The sequence below is a fragment of the Ammospiza nelsoni genome, chromosome 27 (assembly GCF_027579445.1).
Source record: "Ammospiza nelsoni isolate bAmmNel1 chromosome 27, bAmmNel1.pri, whole genome shotgun sequence".
NCBI lineage: Eukaryota > Metazoa > Chordata > Aves > Passeriformes > Passerellidae > Ammospiza > Ammospiza nelsoni.
Genome location: NC_080659.1, coordinates 3,901,629 through 3,919,159, shown reverse-complemented (window position 1 = coordinate 3,919,159; position 17,531 = coordinate 3,901,629). Strand labels below are relative to the sequence as shown.

The window sequence follows — 17,531 nt, the reverse complement described above, 5'->3', positions numbered from 1 at the left end:
ATCCCATCCCATCCCATCCCATCCCATCCCATCCCATGGATCCCATCCCGTCCCATCCCATCCCATGGATCCCATCCCATCCCATGGATCCCATCCCATCCCATGGATCCCATCCCATCCCATGGATCCCATCCCATCCCATGGATCCCATCCCATCCCATGGATCCCATCTCAAAGAAAGGACTCGCACCAGACAGCAGCCACAGGACACCTAAATCTTTCAGAGAAAAAGAATTTATTGCCCCATTTTCAGGAGAAACGAACTTCTTCTCACCTTGAAGCCGCTGTTAGGATTATGAGGAAGAAGTTGACACTGACCAGACAGAATCCTGCGATTGAATGGAATTTATGTATCATGTATGAGGTGTAAGAATATGCAAGAGGTTATTGCTTTTAAGGGTTAATCCTTTGTTAACTATGTCCTTTTTCGGGCTTGTGCTGCCCAGAAAAAGTTACCTGGACTGTCCATAACTCTTTGTTTCTATTGTCTCATATTGTCCTAATCCAAACTGTCCAAATCATTATTACTATAATTGCATTACTGTTTTTAGAACCATTTTATTAGTATTAAACTTTTAAAATTTAAAAAAAACCCCAAGTGATTGGGCGTTTTTCACAAAAACAAAACCAAGGGGAGCGATCAGAGAGCAGGGAAGCGCTTCCCAACATGGCAACGGCAGATGTAATTCTATTACCTTGATTTATTGATCGCACTTAGAGCAATTACTGGCTCTCACCCCGGCACCTGCCGGGGAGCAGGAGACAGCGAGGAGGAGAGGAGACAAAGGCGGCTGTGCCGTCCGGGCCACGGAGAGGCTCCGGTGTTGTTTGTGCCGGTTACTGCGAGGGCTGGGGGGTGTTGGACCGAAAAGCGACCCGAGAAAGCTGAAAACAAGCGCTGAAAGGAGCCTGAGATGCTGCCATGGTGCAGCCCCAACATTAAAACCACTTTGGGGATGGATGAGATGCAGGGCTGGGGAAAAGTGAGGGAGTTCCAGCACTCCAGTCCTCTGAGCCGCTCGGAAAACGCCGCAGCCCCGGGGCAGGAGCAAGGGCGAGCCGCTCGATTGAGGTCAGAAAATCCCTTTAAGGGTTTTATGGGATTTTTCCCCCCCCCCGCTTGCTGCAGTTACAAGCCGAAAAAAACAAGAAAATGTTTGCGCTGTTCGCTGCCTGAGCCCTCCAGACAGATATAAACAAAAGAGTCAGATCTGGCTGTGGGTGAGATCACAGCGAGAGAGACGCACACAAGTAGGGCAGCCCGCCTGTGCATCGAAGCCTGGCCGAGCCCTCCCCCGCCTCCTGCCCGGCCAGCCCTGGGGATGCAGAGGTGGAAAGAGCAGAAAATGGCCCCGTTGTGGGCGAGGGCAGCACCGGCCGCTTTGGCTCCAGCTAACGCACACCGAGAGCGGCCGCAGCCCGGTGGCTCCGGGAGGCGCTCCCGGTCACCCTCCCCTGCCTGATCCCCCATCCCCTCGCTCCCAGCGCTTGTGGCAAAGCTGGAAACGCTCAGGGTCAGTCCCACGGTTCGGAGCAGGATGGAGGGCACAGCGTGGGCGGCTCCGGCCCCACGGGCCGTGTCCGCGGGGGCGACCCGGCGTGGATGCTGCTGTGCGCGGGGGATGCTCCGCTGTGTGCGGGGATGCGGGGCAGGACGGGGATGCTCTGCTGTGCGGGGGATGCTCCGCCGCTGGGCGGGGATGCGGGGCGGGCCGGGGATGCTCTGGAGGCCTCGGGGGGGGTCAGGGGCGGAGGATGCGGGGCCGGGCGGGCGGCGGAGCAGCGCTCTCACCATGACATCAGCGCGGCGCGGCCCCGGGGGAGCGGGCGGGGGGTGCGAGCCGGCGCGGCGGCGGCGGCGGCGGCGGCGGCAGCGGAGCGGAGCGCGGCCCCGGGCATGCTCCCGGAGCCCAAGTATGATCGCTTCCGCGACGAGCCGCTGACCGCCCCCATGCCGTCGCCGGCCCCCGCTCCGTGCCCCGCGGCGGGCGAGGAGCCCGAGCACGGCACCACCTTCTGCGCGCTGCTGCCGCGGATGCCGCAGTGGAAGTTCCCCGGCTCCAGCGGCTTCCTCGGCCGCGGCCCCGCCGGTGCCTCCCGGGACGCCCCCGCCGCGGCGGCGGAGCCTCCCTCGGGGCTGGCCGCCGTGCTGGGCGCCTGCGAGCCGCTCTGCGCCGCGCCCTGCGCGCTACCGGGCGGCGGCGGCGGGAGGGCGCGGGGAGCGGCGGGGCGGGCGCGGGGCGCGGCGGCGGCACCGGCACCGGCACCGGCGGGGGCCCGGCCCGGCGGGGATGAGTGGAGCCGCAAGGGCAGCTTCATCCGCAAACCGGCGCAGGGCTGGCTGCACCCCGACGAGAGGGTGCTGGGGCCCGGCGTCTCCTACATTGTCCGGGTAAGTCCCGCCGGTGGCGCGGGAGGGCGCGGAGAGCCCCGGGCCCGGGCGTGTGCGGGGCTCGGGGGGTCCGGTTCATCCAGCTGAGCCCTCGCTCGGGTCCCCCGGCACGGCTGGACCGGGGCAGCCCCTCTGGTACATCACAGCCGTGATGGGGCCGGGCCCCGGGGGCTTGCTGGGCCCTGGAGCCCACGCTGGGACTCCAGCGTGTCCATCCCCTACCAGGCATCACAAGCTGGAGCACACAGATGAGATTTTGGGGTGTTAGCACAGGATTTGGGAGTGTGATGGGGCATTTTGGGGTAGGGATTGAAAGCTGCTGTGTGATGCCTGGAGCTGCTGTGGAAGATATCCCTGACACCCTCTCCTGTCCCTTTCCTGCCCTGCTGTGCTGCTCTCCCCCCTCAGTACATGGGGTGCATTGAGGTGCTGCGCTCCATGAGGTCCCTGGACTTCAACACGCGGACACAGGTCACCAGGTAGGGCCCTGCAGTCCCACTGTCCCACATCCCAGTGCCACCCCAAGCCCCTGGTGGCCCTGGATGCTCCCTGGTGTCTCTGGGTGGTCCCCGGTGGCTCTGGGTGCTCCATCATCCCAGGGCCCTGTGCAGAAAGGGGAACACAGGCCTGGAAGAGCTGTGCCCTGCACCAGGGACACAGAGGAAGGGCACTGCTGCAGATCAATGGGTGGAAAGAGGAGAAGGGAGGTGGCCCCAGCCGGGATTACGTACCGGGGCCGGGGCCGTGACGTGGGGCAGCGCTGCGGGGACGCTGCAGTGCCCGGGGATGTGGGGCCAGCAGACCCCACAGGGCAATGTGGGGTGGGAAAACAGCTGGGATGTGGAGCAGCGAGCAGGCCAGGCTCTGTCCATTGCAGGGAAGCCATCAACAGACTGTACGAGGCGGTGCCGGGTGTGAAGGGCATCTGGAAGAAGAAGGTGAGTTTCCATTTATCCTGTCCGTCCCTGGGACAAGCCAAGGCTGTGGGACAGGGAACCAGGGGTGTCTGCTCAGTTTGTGGGCCTGGCCCTGGTGGTTTCATTGCCCCCAGCGCCCTCTCCCCTGTCAGGCTCCCAACAAAGCCCTGTTCTCCATCCTGGGCAAGAGCAACCTGCACTTCGCCGGCATGAGCATCGCTGTCAACATCTCCGTGGATGGGCTGAACCTCATGATCCCCACCACGCGCCAGGTGAGCGCTCCTGGGCATCCTGGGCACACATTCCTGCTGCCTGCCAGCCTGGGAGCCAGCAGCCCCTTTGCTGATCCCTCCCTGGGCCGTGTTCTCCATGCAGATCATCGCCAACCACCACATGCAGTCCATCTCCTTCGCCTCCGGTGGGGACATGGTGAGTGACACACACACAGGGTGGTGGGGACAGGTTCTGCCAGCTGAGCTGAGCACAGAGTGGCCTGGCCTGGCTCAGGACGTGGGGCTGGGGCTGAGAGCAGCAGGACATGAGTGCTGATGTCCCCTCTGTCTGCAGGATACCACGGATTACGTCGCCTACGTGGCCAAGGACCCCATCAACCAGAGAGGTGACACGGCCTGGGGGCTCTGGGGGAGGGATGGAGGCTGGAGGAGGAAATCTGTGACCATGTTCAGGGCTCTGAGGATGAGGGAAGAGATGGGAATGTTGACTCCACGTTTCAGAAGGCTTGATTTACTATTTTATGATATATATTACATTAAAACTATACTAAAAGAATAGAAGAAAGGATTTCATCAGAAGGCTAGCAAGGAATAGAAAGGAATGGAATGATAATAAAATCTTGTGACTGACCAGAGAGTCTGAGACAGCTGAACTATGGAAAAGGAATGTTCCTCACTCGGGGTCATCAATTGTGGTGGTGTTCACAGGGGTCCCAGGATGAGGGAAGAGATGAGGATCTGACTCCATGTTTCAGAAGGCTTGATTTATTATTTTATGGTATATATTCTATTAAAACTATACTAAAAGAATAGACGAAAGGATTTCATCAGAATGCTAGCTAAGAATAGAAAAGGACAGAAGAAGAATCATAACAAAGGCTTGTGGCTCAGACTCTCTGTGATTGACCATTAATTAGAAACAACCACTCACAGATGCACCTGTTGCATTCCACAGCAGCAGATAATCAATGTTTACATTTTGTTCCTGAGGTCTCTCAGCTTCTCAGGAGGAAAAAGCCCTAAGGAAAGGATTTTCCTTAAAAGGTCTCTGTGACAGAGATCCCCCGTGGGCTCAGGGTGGAGCGATGTCAGAGTGGGGGAAACACTCAAACCATCCATCTCTCTGTGTGTCTGTGTGTCCGTCTGTCTGTCCCCAGCCTGCCACATCCTGGAGTGCTGCGAGGGGCTGGCGCAGAGTGTCATCAGCACGGTGGGCCAGGCCTTCGAGCTGCGCTTCAAGCAGTACCTGCACAGCCCCCCCAAGGTGGTGGTACCCCCAGAGAGGTAGGGGGGCGGGGGGCCCTGCTGCTGCACCCCCCTGTCCCGGGCATGTCCCCCCTGCCTGGGGGTGGCTCTGGGACGCCCTGTCCCTGCAGGGTCACGCTGTCCCCAGCTCACCCATCCCTGCTGCAGGGCGCTGGCTGCAGAGGAGTCAGCCTGGGGCGAGGATGAGGAGGGGGCAGCAGAGCACGATTACTACAACAGCATCCCGGGGAAGGAGCCGCCTCCAGGGGGCCTGGTGGACTCCCGGCTCCGCCACATCCGCGCTCAACCTTCCAGCTCCATTCCCTCCAGCCAGGTGAGCCCCTCAGAGCCTCTGCTGGCCTTGCCCTGGGGGTGCAGAGCCCCCCAATGCTCTCATTGCCTCCTTCCCTAGGGTGGGTCAGCAGCCAGACGAGACCCGAGCAGCCACCTGGGGCCACCCTGGGACGTGGAGAGCCAGGGTGGGTACTGAGCCCTGAGCTGGGGGGTCCCTGTGCCTCTGGGCACCCTGGCCAGCAGTGATGGGGTGATGGTTGTCCTCGCAGGCCAGCCCTGCGATGGGTACCTGCAGGCTGACAGCCACACCCTGGGGCCACGGGAGTACGAGGAGCACATGTACGTGAACACGCAGAGCCTGGACACCTGGGAGCCCGAGCTGGCGGCTCATGGGGCAGCAGAGGAGAGCCCCAAAAAGGATCTGTTTGACATGAGTAAGCCATTGCTCCCTGGGGGAACGGTGCTGTGGAGGAGCCAAGCTGTGCTGGGTCACCCAAAACAGCTCCAGAGGTGCTGAGCTCACAGCAGCGCTCTGTGGGCTGGGGCCTGTGTGCCCTGGGTGTGACACCCCACAACCCCTGTATTACCGCGACCTGCGTGGGCGCGGCTGGTGAGAGAGAGACGGTGAATCTTGTTTCTTGAATCAGAAGGCATATTTATTAAGATATTATATATAATACATTATTACTATACTAAATAGAAGATAGAGAGAGGTTTGCAGAGCTGCTAGCTAAGCTAAGAATCGATAGAAAAGAATCTCCAACAAAGTTGTGTTCAAGGACTCAGTCCCCTAGCTTGCACTGGTGATTGGCCCTTAATTATAAACATAGAAAATGAGCCAATCAAGGTGTCCCTGTTGCATTCCACAGCAGCTGATAATAATTGTTTACCTTCTCTTCGGGGGCCTCTGGCCTCCCGAAGACACAGAAATCTGAAAGAAAGGATTTCTGTGGAGAAATGTCTGCGACACCCCTGCATCCCACAGGGCCCTTCGAGGATGCCCTGAAGCTCCACGAGTGCATTGCAGGGGGTGCCAGCAGCCCCCCCATCGAGGACCAGTGGCCGAGCCCCCCCACAAGGAAAGCCCCCATCGCCCCCACGGAGGAGCAGCTGCGGAAGGAGCCCTGGTACCACGGGAGGATGAGCAGGAGGGATGCTGAGAGGCTGCTGCAGATGGACGGGGATTTCCTGGTGCGGGACAGCCTCACCAACCCCGGGCAGTACGTGCTGACAGGAATGCACAGCGGGCAGCCCAAGCACCTCCTGCTGGTGGATCCTGAGGGAGTGGTGAGGGCTGAGGGCAGGGGATGGGGTGGGCGATTGGGGCAGGGTGTGGGGTGGGTGGTGGGGATGCAGCTATGGGCAGGGATGGGGTGTTGGAAGTGGATGCTTGTCGCTATAGGGCACAAAACAACACACGCACCACTTCCCTTTTCTTCTCAACGCGAAGAAAATTGAAGTTTGTTTTCTGACTCCAGCTGTGACGGTGTTCACAGGAGTCTTATGTGAACGAGGATCTGACTCCATGTTTCAGAAGGCTTGATTTATTATTTTATGATATATATTACATTAAAACTATATTAAAAGAATAGAAGAAAAGGTTCTCCTCAGAAGGCTTAGCTAAGAATAGAATAGCAAAGAATGATAACAAAGGTTGGTGGCTCGGACAGAGAGTCTGAACCAGCTGGGCTGTGATTGGCCATTAATTACAAACATCCAACATGAGACCAATCACAGATGCACCTGTTGCATTCCACAGCAGCAGATAATCATTGTTTACATTTTGCTCTTGAGGCCTCTCAGCTTCTCAGGAGGAAAAAAATCCTAAGGAGATGATTTTTCATAAAAAGTTGTCTATGACAAATGCCAAACAAGTTATTTACAGAAAGTGTGTGAGGAGGTTTGCTACAAGAATGTAAACATCAGAAGGCTTAGAAAATCTTAAAAAATCAGGGTGACAGCCCCAGGGCACTGGCACAGGTGTGAGGTGTCCCCATGTCACCATAGGACATGAAACAACACACAGCTGCTCTCAAGGTGAAGAAAAAGTTGGAATCATGTTTTATGATTCCAACATTTATAGTTTTCCAAAAGTGACAGTGGATTGGAGGGTGACAGTGCCACCTCTGCAATGACACTGGACAAACCAACAGTCCATCAGATTTCTCTTCCTCTATAAATAATGCAAAACAATGAGTTATTTACAGAAAGCGTAAAGCGAGGAAGTTTGCCACGAGAATGCAAACATCAGAAAATCTTAAAAAATCAGGGTGAGAGGCAGCTGTGCTGAGCTGAGGACCGCTGTGCCCTGCTGCAGGTGAGGACCAAGGACGTGCTGTTTGAGAGCATCAGCCACCTCATCAGCCACCACCGGCAGAACGAGCAGCCCATCGTGGCAGCCGAGAGCGAGCTGCACCTGCGCCAGGTTGTGCAGAGGAAGCAGTGATGCCAAGGGGGTATGTGAGCCCCTGACCTGCTCCCCCGGCTCTGGACTCGCCCCAGGGCAAATCTGGGGTCTCTTCGTGCTCCCCCTCTCCAGTTGTGCCTGGATTTTGAGGTTTGGGGTCAGGCTCCCCGTTTTCCTCCCCAGTGAGGCTGGGTGGTGCCTGGCCCTGCAGCTTCTCCCTGGGTGCTGCCTACCTCCATCACCTGCACGGGGTGCCCTGCCCAGCTGGACACACAGAGGTTTAATTCCACACCTACAGGTGAAAAACCCTCTTGGGGTGGGAACTGCTCAGTGGCCTCAGCAGGAGGGACAGAGCCTGAAGCCACCTCAGGCAGGGCTGTCCCCACTTGCCCCAGCACTGCAATGGGGCTGGTGGATGTTGCTGCAGCCCCTGGCTTGGCTCTGCCTGTGGGGCCAGGCACAACCTTCTCTTGGACGCTGCTGTTGGATGTTCCTGTTGGGGACGTCCCTTTTCAGCTGGATTCTCCCGGGAGTGGCTGCCACAGGATGATGCTCCATGTGTGCCCAAGCCCCTGCAGCCAGGCCAGGGCCAGGATGGAGCTCACGAGGGCTCACAAGGTGTCCCATGGCCAGCTCAGGGGTTTTGCCAGGTTTTTGTGCCATCACAACCCCCTTTACCCGCCCTGTGTCTGGTGCTGGGCATGGGTTTGTGCTTTGGAATACATTTCTAATTAAACCTGGAGATGAGCAAGGAACACAGGTGGTTCATGCTGGGACAGGTCTCCATCACCACAAGCTCCTGCCTGGTCTCACCTTGGCCAACCCATCCTGTCCAGTCACACTTATCCCTGTCCCTATGGGTCACCCAGTGTCCCCCATGGGTCACCCAGTGTCCCCCTGGCTCCAGAGTGGCCTTTGGCACCCAGGGCTGGCCCTGCATGGCCTCTCCTCCTCTCACCTGGCACTGACTCTCCCAACCTGCCTCCACCTGGAGCAGCCACCCCTGGGGTGGCTCTGAGTGGCACAAACCCAGCTGTGACCCACTGTGGGTGACAGCAGAGCCAGAGCTGTGGGTGGGTCTGGCTGTGTCTTTTGTGTCACAGACAATTGGGGGGTCCAGCTCCAATCCTGGCTCTGCTCTGCGTCCCCAGCACCCATCCTGGGGAGCAGGGTCACCCCAGCACCCTCAGCCCCTCGCTGGGGATGGCCCCTGCCAGATCCGGCCAGTGCCAGCCGAGCCAATGAATAAAATGAGCCCCTAAATAAAGCCCAGTAATGAATGTGTAATTTTCCATTGATAGCTGGATTCCGTGGGGACGACGCGGCGCTTCCATCTCAGCTGCTATTTTCTGCCGTGGAGTGATGTGTCTGCAGAGATAATTGCACTGTTCCCTCAATAGAGGCAGGGAAAGGCAGTGAGGGCCCCCGACTTTCTTATTTCACAGCTGGAGAACCAACCGAGCTCCCGTGGTTCACCTGCTGGCGGTGCCTCGCCCTGCAGCAGGGGGATGCTGCCCTGGAGGGATGGAGGGCTGGTGGGGAGCTTGTTTCAAGGGTTAAACCACTTTGGTTGAGGTTGATTTGTGGTGCCAATGGGTGCAGGGGGCTCTGTGCCTCAACCCAGAGCTGGGCTGGAGGGCTGCTGCTTCTTCATCCCCTATGAAGGGAAGGCTGAGGTGTTTTGGGAAGGTTTGGAAGGCACAGAAGAGCAGCTGCAGAGAACGTGGCCTCCTTGGAAATCTCTCTGACCAACCCATCCCCTGCGCCTCTCTCAAATGTCTCAGACCACAGACACACCCAGTTCGATTTTTCAGGGCACAAACCCTTTCCCACAGCAGCTCTCCCTCCTCCTTCCCAGCTTCCAGCAGGTGGTAGCACACTGCCAGCTCCACCAGCGGTGTCCCCAGCCCTGCCAGCGTCCCCAGCCCTGCCGGTGCTCAGCTCGGAGCCCCCCGTTCCCCTCCGTGCCCCGCGGGCACCGGCAGAGCTGGCCCGGCCCCGGCGCTCTTTGTTATCTCAGGGGAACTCAACCATTCGTGCTCCTTGTTTACCCGCAGTTTCGCAGGGTGGAGGAAAAGCAAACATCGGCCTTTTGTTCGCCAGCTTCCCCTTCCGTGAGCCTCCTCCTCCTCCCCCGGGTTCCATCTGCCCTCTGCTCCCTGCGGAACCCCAGGGTGATGTCCCCATCGCCGTCCCATCGCCGTCCCATCGCCACTGCTGTCCCTGGGACATCCCAGCCCTCGGACGCCTCTTTTTACCAGCTCCGAGTGCGGATGCAGAGGGAGCCGAGGCCGCACAGCCCCCGCGGAAGGCGCTGGCCACACCAGGCTGTTCTTCCTTCCATCGCCAGCCCTGCACTGCTCAGGGATGATGATGGAGCTTCCTGACGGCACTCACAGGGCAGCAGCAGGGAGGGAACAGCCGCTGGACCCTTTAGTGGCACTGTCCCTGTCCCCAAGGCTGTAAATCCCCGGGGAACGGGCTGTGCCCGATCCTCGGTTGGATCTCCCGACCCCCGCAGCACCGGGGCTCGCTGTGATGCTCCGTGAACCCTCCCGATGTTTTGTCCCGGTGTCCCCAGCCCCGACCGCATCGCTGGGTTGTGTGACACGGGGGAGTGTGACATGTGGCACTGTCCCATCCCCCGCAGCTCCTCCAGGGCAATGTTAAACCACTCGATGAGGCAACAACTCAGCCCCGAGATGCTGCTGGCTTCATTCAGTGCTTGGAGATCAAGAGGTGGGAGTGGAGAGAGGCAGCACCCAGAGGGGGCACCGGGAGGGGCGGAGCGGGGCTGCTGCCGTCCCGATCCCACTCCTGGCCCCATCCCAAACCCGACACTCCCGTGGTAACGCGGCCGGGTGTCCGGGGCTCGGGTTCCTGCACCTCCCGAGCATCAGCACCCGGGGGCTCACGGCGCCAGTCCCGGTGCCGCTCGGTCCCGGTCCCGGTTCCGGTCCGGCTCGGTCGGGGTCCCGGTCTCTGTCCCGCTCGGTCGGGGTCCCAGTCCCGGTCCCGTTCGGTTCGGGTCCCGCTCGGTCCGGGTCCCGGTCCCGTTCCCGTTTCCAACCCTGGTTGCGGTCCCGGTGCCGCTCGGTCGGGGTCCCAGTCCCGGTCCCGGTTGCCCGGTCCCGGTCCCGTTTCCAGCCCCGCTCGGGCAGAAATGAGGGGGCGCCGCACTCGGAGGATTACGGCGCGGACGGGGAGCGGAGCCGCCGCCGCCACCGCCGCCGTATAAAAGCGCGTCCGCTCCCGCCCCGCCCGGGCTGCAGCGGCGGCGGCTCCGCTCCAGGTGCGGCGGCTCCCGGCAACGTCCTGCTCGCGGCGGCGCCTCTCGGTCGGTCGGTCCTTCCGTCGGTCCCGGCGTCGCGTCGCGTCTGCCCCGTCCCATCGCATCCCCGTCCCCCGGGTCCCCGCTCCCCGCGGCCGCTTCCTTCGCGCTCTTCCCCGGGCTGGCGCGTCCCCCGGTCCCTCCGGTGCTTGTCCCGTCCCACCCGCCCGCCCGGTCCGCGTCTCTCGGTGCCGCCGGTCGCTCCCGGTGCTTCCGGCTTCGTCCCGCCTCCGCCGGTGCCCGGCCCCCGGTGACAGCGGTGCCCCTCGGGTCTCTTCCAGCCCCACATCTCGCAGCAACATGTGGCTGCTGGAGCGGCTGCGCGGGGTGGCGGAGAACGGCGGCTCCCGGGGCGCGGGGACGGACGAGTCCTCGCGGGGATCCCGCTACAGCAACGTCCTCACCCCCGACAAGATCCCCGACTTCTTCATCCCGCCCAAGCTGAGCGCGGCTCCCGCCGAGGCCGAGGGCTCCGAGGCGCCCGCGGGGGCCGCTCTGGGCGCCTCGGTGTCGGAGCAGGACCTGGCCAAGCGCAAAGCCCCGCGCAGCCCGCGCCCGTCCGGCCGCTCCCGGTCCCGCACCCGCGGGCGGCACATCATCCAGATCGAGACCGCCGAGGACTGGACCGAGGGCGGCACCAACGTGGACCCGCAGGCACAGACGGCCATGTCGCTGCCCTACGTGCCCAAGGCTCAGACCTCGTACGGCTTCGCCACGCTGATGGAGAGCCCGCACACCCGGCGCAAGGAGTCCCTGTTCCACAGCGAGCACAGCAGCCTGTGCCCCTCGCCCGTCACCTCGCCCGGCGCCCAGCGCAAAGCCAAGCTCAACGGCGACAGCGGCCGCCGGACACCGGCGGATCTCGGCGCCGCCCTGATGCACCCGGGCCGGTATTTCAGCGGCGGAGAGAGCGACACGTGCTCCTCGGCCGAGTCCTCACCCTTCGGCTCGCCGCTGCTGTCGCGCTCCGTGTCCCTGCTGAAGCTCTTCAGCCAGGAGAGCCAGTCCAAGGTGATCAAGCTGAAGCACTCGGTGGCCCGCAACAGCTCGCTGAGCACCGACGACAGCTCCGCCGACACCAGCCCCAGCGCCCAGCGCCGCGCCCGGAGCGCCCCGGCCGGGACGCAGCAGCCGCCGACCGCCGTGCTGCCCCTGGAGCTGCCCGCGGGCCGGGACCGGGACCGGGAGCACAGCCTGCGGCTGAGCCGGGGCGGGAGCCTCCGCCTGGCCGCTGAGTACGACCCCTCCAATGCCCGGCTGCGAGTGCGCCTCGTGTCCGCCGAGGACCTCTACGATGCCCTGGTCGACCTGCGCAGCATCAACTGCTGCGTCTCGCTGTGCCTCAACCCCGGCAAGCTGCAGAAGCAGCGCAGCACCATCGTCAAGAACAGCCGCAACCCCGTCTTCAACGAGGACTTCTTCTTCGATGGGCTGGGCCCCGGGCACGCCAGGAAGATGTCCCTGAAGCTCAAGGTGGTCAACAAGGGCAGCAGCCTTAAGCGGGACACGCTGCTGGGGGAGAAGGAGCTGCCGCTCACCGCCCTGCTCTCCTGCCTGTAGGTACCTGCTGCCAGCCCCGAGGGAGCCCTCCCGCCTGTGGCGCCGGCACCGTCCCCCAGCCCCGCTGCAGGAGGGTTTGGAAGGGCCCCCTGAGGAGGGCCGGGGTCGTGGCAGAGTGTGGGGGTCCCCAGGAATGGTGCAGAGTGTGGGGGTCCCCAGGAATGGGGCTCTGCCAACTCCAGCCGGCAGCCACAGCCTCTCTGCCCCTGCTCCCTCCCTGCTCCTGCCCCGGATGCAGCAGAAAATGGGGAGCCTCCGGCCCATTCCCCACCGCCAGGGAGGATGGAAGCACCTGTTGGAGACTTCCCTCCCTGTGGTCTCCAGCTGCCACCAAGCAGGTTGGAGGTGGGTGAATCTCTGCAGCACACTTAGGGCCACCTCTGAAAGCCCCAGCACCTGTAGTTTGGTGACAGCTTTAATTTAAAAGACAAGTTTCTGCTCTTGGAAACTGCAAAGAAAATACTGCAGAGGTGACCTGAGAGTGGGCCCAGGGCGGTCAGCCTGGGGGATGAGTCAGGGTTGTGGCTTTTGAGCCTTTCCTGGGCTCGGCCCAGCCCTGTGAGGCTGCAAGGTTGGCTTGGTCTGAGCCCTGCAGCCTCCTGGGCTGCCCTCCCTGCCCACCCCAGCACTGTCCCCACTGCTGACCCCACTGGAAAACTACTCATGGAGCCTGGGGGGTTTGTTTTGCCCAAATCCAGGAGGCTGCCTGTGCCTTTCCCACAGGAGGGAGATGCCAGGGGCTGGCACCCCTGCCCTGGGCACAGGCAGTGTCCCAGCAGATGTACCTGCTGACAAAAGCTGAGGTGACAGGAGCGGCCCCACCTGAGTGCAGGTGAGGCTCCAAAACCCTCCATCCCCCCTTGTCTATGAAAGGATCTTCCAAGTGGCAGCAGAGATGTGTCCTGTGGGACCACCAAGCCCCTGTGCCCAGCAGGATCTGCCATCCCAAAGCACTGGCCTGGCTTTCAGCTTCCCTTTGGAGCTCGGTGCTCCCGACCCTCCCCGTGCCACCGTGTCACCCTCCAGAGTGCCTGGGGACAATGAGGGCGGGGAGGGCCCAGCCGGGGCATTCCTGCTGGCGGATCAAACACTCTGCGTCGTTGTTCGGTGTGGTGTCACCCTTTGTGTCGGGCTCTGCATGTTTCTGTGCGGGGAGCAGGGCTTGCAGCGCTCCCGCGGACACACACACACACACACACACACACACACACACGTGTGTGTCCCCTCTGTGTTAACAGTCCGTGTTCCTTCCTTGTCCTTTTGCAGCAGATGGCAGATCTCAGTGTTGACTATTTATACCAGAGGCTGATCTTTTTCGCAGCGTTTTATTTTGTCTGTAAATACGTTCCAGGTAACAGAGGCAGAGCCGTTGTTTGCATGGCGGGGCGGGGTGGGGGGATCCAGGGTGACCGTGGCTGTTTGCTGAGCTTGTGGCTGAAAAGGAGCAGGACATGAGGAGCTGACATGTCCATCCTTCACCGGGAGTTTCCCACTTGAGGTTTCCCTGCACCCCAGCACCAGCGATGGTTCCCCAGCCCCAAAACGCCCTGGGATGAGGGCTCTGGGGACAGGGAGAGGGGTCACAAGCAGGCTCTGGGGTGACCATTGTGCCCCTGAGGAGCTCTGGGGCAGGAAGGGGACCCTGCCCCGCTGGCAGCCCCCACACACCTCACCCTGTGCTCCCTGGGGTGCTGGGGGTACCCTGGAGCTGCTGGGATGGAGGAAAAGGCCGCAGGGAGAGGAGGAGTGGGAGCTGGGATGAAGGCTGTGGTGCTCTGAGAGGTGTGAGGGCTGACATCCCCTCAGAAGAACCGTGTGCCTTTGGGTTTGGGGAGGAGGGTGCTGAGAGCAGGAGCCCAGGCTGACCCCAAAGGGACACCCAAGGGGTTGGGGACCCTCGTCCTGCCCCAGCCCAGCCTGTCCCAGGGCTGGATTTGGGTGTGTGACCATGCATGGAGCCCTGGGATTCACTGCTCTGAGCTGGGCTGGTGGTGTGGCAGCCAGGGCTGTTGCTCAGATGGGTCTCTCTCTGCTGCTGGAGCTGTTTTCTGTTGTCCCTGCTTTGATATTTCTGTGGCTGGATTTAACGATGTATTTTTTTGGAGTGAAAAAAAAACCCCATATATTAATACCTGAATGGAATGTTTGTTTACAGATGATTTCCTCTTTTTAGTGCAATAAAGTCGTTTCTAAAACAGATGCAGGTGTGGTCCTGGCTCCTGCTTTCCCCAAAGATATTTCCTGGCATTATTCTTCATGGCTCCCTGTGTGCTCCCCTTTCCAAGCAGCTTTCCAGGGGCTCAAGGAGCTTCTGAAACCCTTCCCCATGGGGTGAGGTGAGAGGGGAGATGGGGAAAGGTGCTGCTCCTGCTTGAGGTTGGACTCAGGGCTGTGCTGAACCACGGCATTGCCAGCTCACAGCCAGGGCTGTGACACTCTGTGGGTGTCCTTCCTCCTCCTCCTGACCCCTGCAGCCCTCCTCAGCGCTGGAGATGAAGAAAATGGTGATGGTTTTGTTCTTGCCACTCCCCCTGCCCAGCTGACAGCATTCAGGTTGCTTTCTTTTCTCCCCCACCTGCCACTTCCAAATCTGTTCCTAGCCAGATGCTGCTGAAGAAAAAGAGGAGTGTTTGCCTGTTACCTAAATACCATTTTTCTAATTTCCACAATTCTGATAATTTGTCGTTTTTTGGTAGCTACAGAGGCTGGGTGGGAACAGATCTGTTTTCTCACCTCTGGCCCCCACAGGGTTGCTGAAAGCAGCTTGGTGGGTGCTAATAATTTAAGTCATGCTTTTTCTAGAGGTCCAAAGCTGCAGCAGTCAGTAACAAAACCGAGGCTGATTAAGTTAGTCTGAACCAGAGTGGATGGGGTCAGCCTGAGCACACGAAAATCCCTGGAAAGTGTCCAACACTTGAAGCAGCCAGAGGGGTGGAGAGAGGGGCATCTTGTGGGGGAAGATTTAACTCTGAATTTGTAATTGAGACACCGTGGGAAGGAAATGTGCGTGCCTCGGTGGACCTGGGAGGGCTTGGTCATGCTGAGAGCTGGGAGGAAGAGGATGAGGAATCCTGTGAGGAAGAGTCTGACACATCCCCACTGCACAACGCAGCCCCTGGGGTCAGGGGGTGCCCAGGTAAAGAGCAGCCAGGTGAAATTGAAGCTCTGCACACCAAGTGATGTCTGAGCCCTGGGAGATTTCCCCTGCACAGGGGTCCTGAGGAATGCGTGACCCAATCTGTGCGGGGAAACTGAGGCAGAGCTGGACGAGGAGGAGCCCTGATCTCCCGAGAGAGGCACTGAGCCTCACCTGGGTGAGGGGCACACACAGGCCACGGCTATTTTTAGCCCTGTGTTCCCTCAGCGCCGAGGACTCAACTTCTGAGAAAATTGCCTGGAGCTCATTTAGCCGTGGCGTGATGGCTGGCGAGCGAGCGAGGGAGGGCAAATTAGGGGTTCAATTTCATCCAGGGTGTTCTGCAGGGCCGAGGCTGCCAGGAGGGCTCTGCAGCGAGGAGATCAGCGAGATTGTCACTGCTGGGGACACCCTGGCCCTGCTGGGGACACCCTGGTCCCACTGGGGACACTCTGCGGCTCCCAATGCCGAGGTGTGCGGGGATCAGTTTTGGCTGAGCCGTTTTGCCTTCTCCTCTGGGGGTTTTTTGGGTGCTGTCGAGGCTGGGGGAGCCTGGCGTGCTCCAGCCCAGCCCTTTCCCTCCCCCAACCCCCGACTCCGCTGCCGATTTCCCGTTTCGGTCAGAAAAGCATCTTCCCGTTGCTTGGCAACGCTCGGCCGGTGGCGGGGGGGGCTCCAGGCGGGGATGGGGGTGGTCCTGAGGTCGGAGCCAGCTCGGTACCGGTGGTGACTCCGCCACACGGTTCTGGACACCGGGACCGGGGCGGGGAAGCGGCGGGAGCGGTGCGGGTGCCGGGATGGAGCACCGGCCTCCCCCCGGCTGCAGCGCTTTATTGAGAGCATTTGTCTTCCATGGCAGCTTGTCTGCCTGAGAGGGGAGAGCAGAGACTCCCACTGTTACTGGGAGGAAAACAGAACTTAATCGAATCTCGCAGTCTCTTCAGTGGAGAGTGACGCTTCTGAATTACCCCCGGCACCCAGCAGCCTGTGCTGCTCCTCCAGGGGACACACAAACCTCCCCAGAGCCCACCGGGGGTTGAGATGCCCTCCAGGTCCTTGTGAGCCCCGAGGCACTTGGCTCTGTGCTGAAATGCAGCTCGGTGGCAGCAGCTGCCCAGCACTGTCAGCCCCAGCAATGCTCCCTCTGCGCTGCTTTTCCATCTGCACTTTGCTCTCCTGCCTTGAGGCTGCCAATCCAACAGGGATCTGGGGAGGAAGAGGCAACCAGAGGATCGGAAATGGCACTTTGGTCTCCCCCTCACTGTTAATTCAAGCCCCTGGATCCAGCCTTGGTTTGGGGATGGGGTCAGGGTGGGTGTACAGAACACGAGGAGCTGCAGTGGGAGCGTGCAGGGATGGATGAGGGGGAGAGCAGAAGTCTCTTCAGTGGAGAGTGACACCTCTGAGTTACCCCCGGCACCCAGCAGCCTGTGCTGCTCCTCCAGGGGACACAGAAACCCCAGGGCTGGGGTCCCCAGTGCCCACCGGGAGCTGAGATGTCCCCCAGCTCCTTGTGAGCCCCGAGGCACTTGGCTCTGTGCTGAAATGCAGCTCGGTGGCAGCAGCTGCCCAGCACTGTCAGCCCCAGCAATGCTCCCTCTGTGCTGCTTTTCCATCTGCACTTTGCTCTCCTGCCTTGAGAGAGAAGCTCCTGAGCTGGGAGGAAAAAGACAAGGCACCCTCTGAGGAAGAGGGTGACACATCCCCACTGCACAACGCAGCCCCTGGGGTCAGGGGTGCCCAGGTAAAGAGCAGCCAGGTGAAACCCCAGCTCATGCTCCCTCTATTCTGCTTTTCCATCTGCACTTTGCTCTCCTGCTTTGAGGCTGCCAATCCAACAGGGATCTGGGCCCAGATTGTGCCTTCATAACCAAGAAAAGGCAACCAGAGGATGGGAAATGGCACTTTGGTCTCCCCCTCATCATTAATTCAAGCCCCTGGATCCAGCTTTGAATTGGGGATGGGGTAGGGTGGGTGTACAGAACACGAGGAGCTGCTGTGGGAGAGTGCAGGGAG

The 17,531-nt window shown here is 60.6% G+C and overlaps 2 protein-coding genes across 2 annotated transcripts; both read left to right on the top strand.

Annotated features, from left to right (window-relative positions):
* The first annotated feature begins 1,897 nt into the window (after positions 1-1,897).
* On the top strand, positions 1,898-8,775 carry SHC2 (SHC adaptor protein 2). Its single transcript, XM_059489717.1, has 12 exons — positions 1,898-2,392; positions 2,801-2,871; positions 3,270-3,330; positions 3,462-3,581; positions 3,685-3,738; positions 3,877-3,928; positions 4,700-4,826; positions 4,956-5,121; positions 5,200-5,266; positions 5,351-5,515; positions 6,067-6,368; positions 7,399-8,775. The coding sequence occupies exons 1-12, from the start codon at positions 1,898-1,900 to the stop codon at positions 7,525-7,527; spliced, it is 1,809 nt and encodes a 602-aa protein (XP_059345700.1). The 3' UTR covers positions 7,528-8,775.
* Positions 8,776-10,733: 1,958 nt separating this feature from the next.
* On the top strand, positions 10,734-12,963 carry C2CD4C (C2 calcium dependent domain containing 4C). Its single transcript, XM_059489889.1, has one exon. It carries the CDS (start codon positions 11,120-11,122, stop codon positions 12,377-12,379), a length of 1,260 nt encoding a protein of 419 aa, XP_059345872.1. The 5' UTR covers positions 10,734-11,119; the 3' UTR covers positions 12,380-12,963.
* Positions 12,964-17,531: the final 4,568 nt, after the last annotated feature.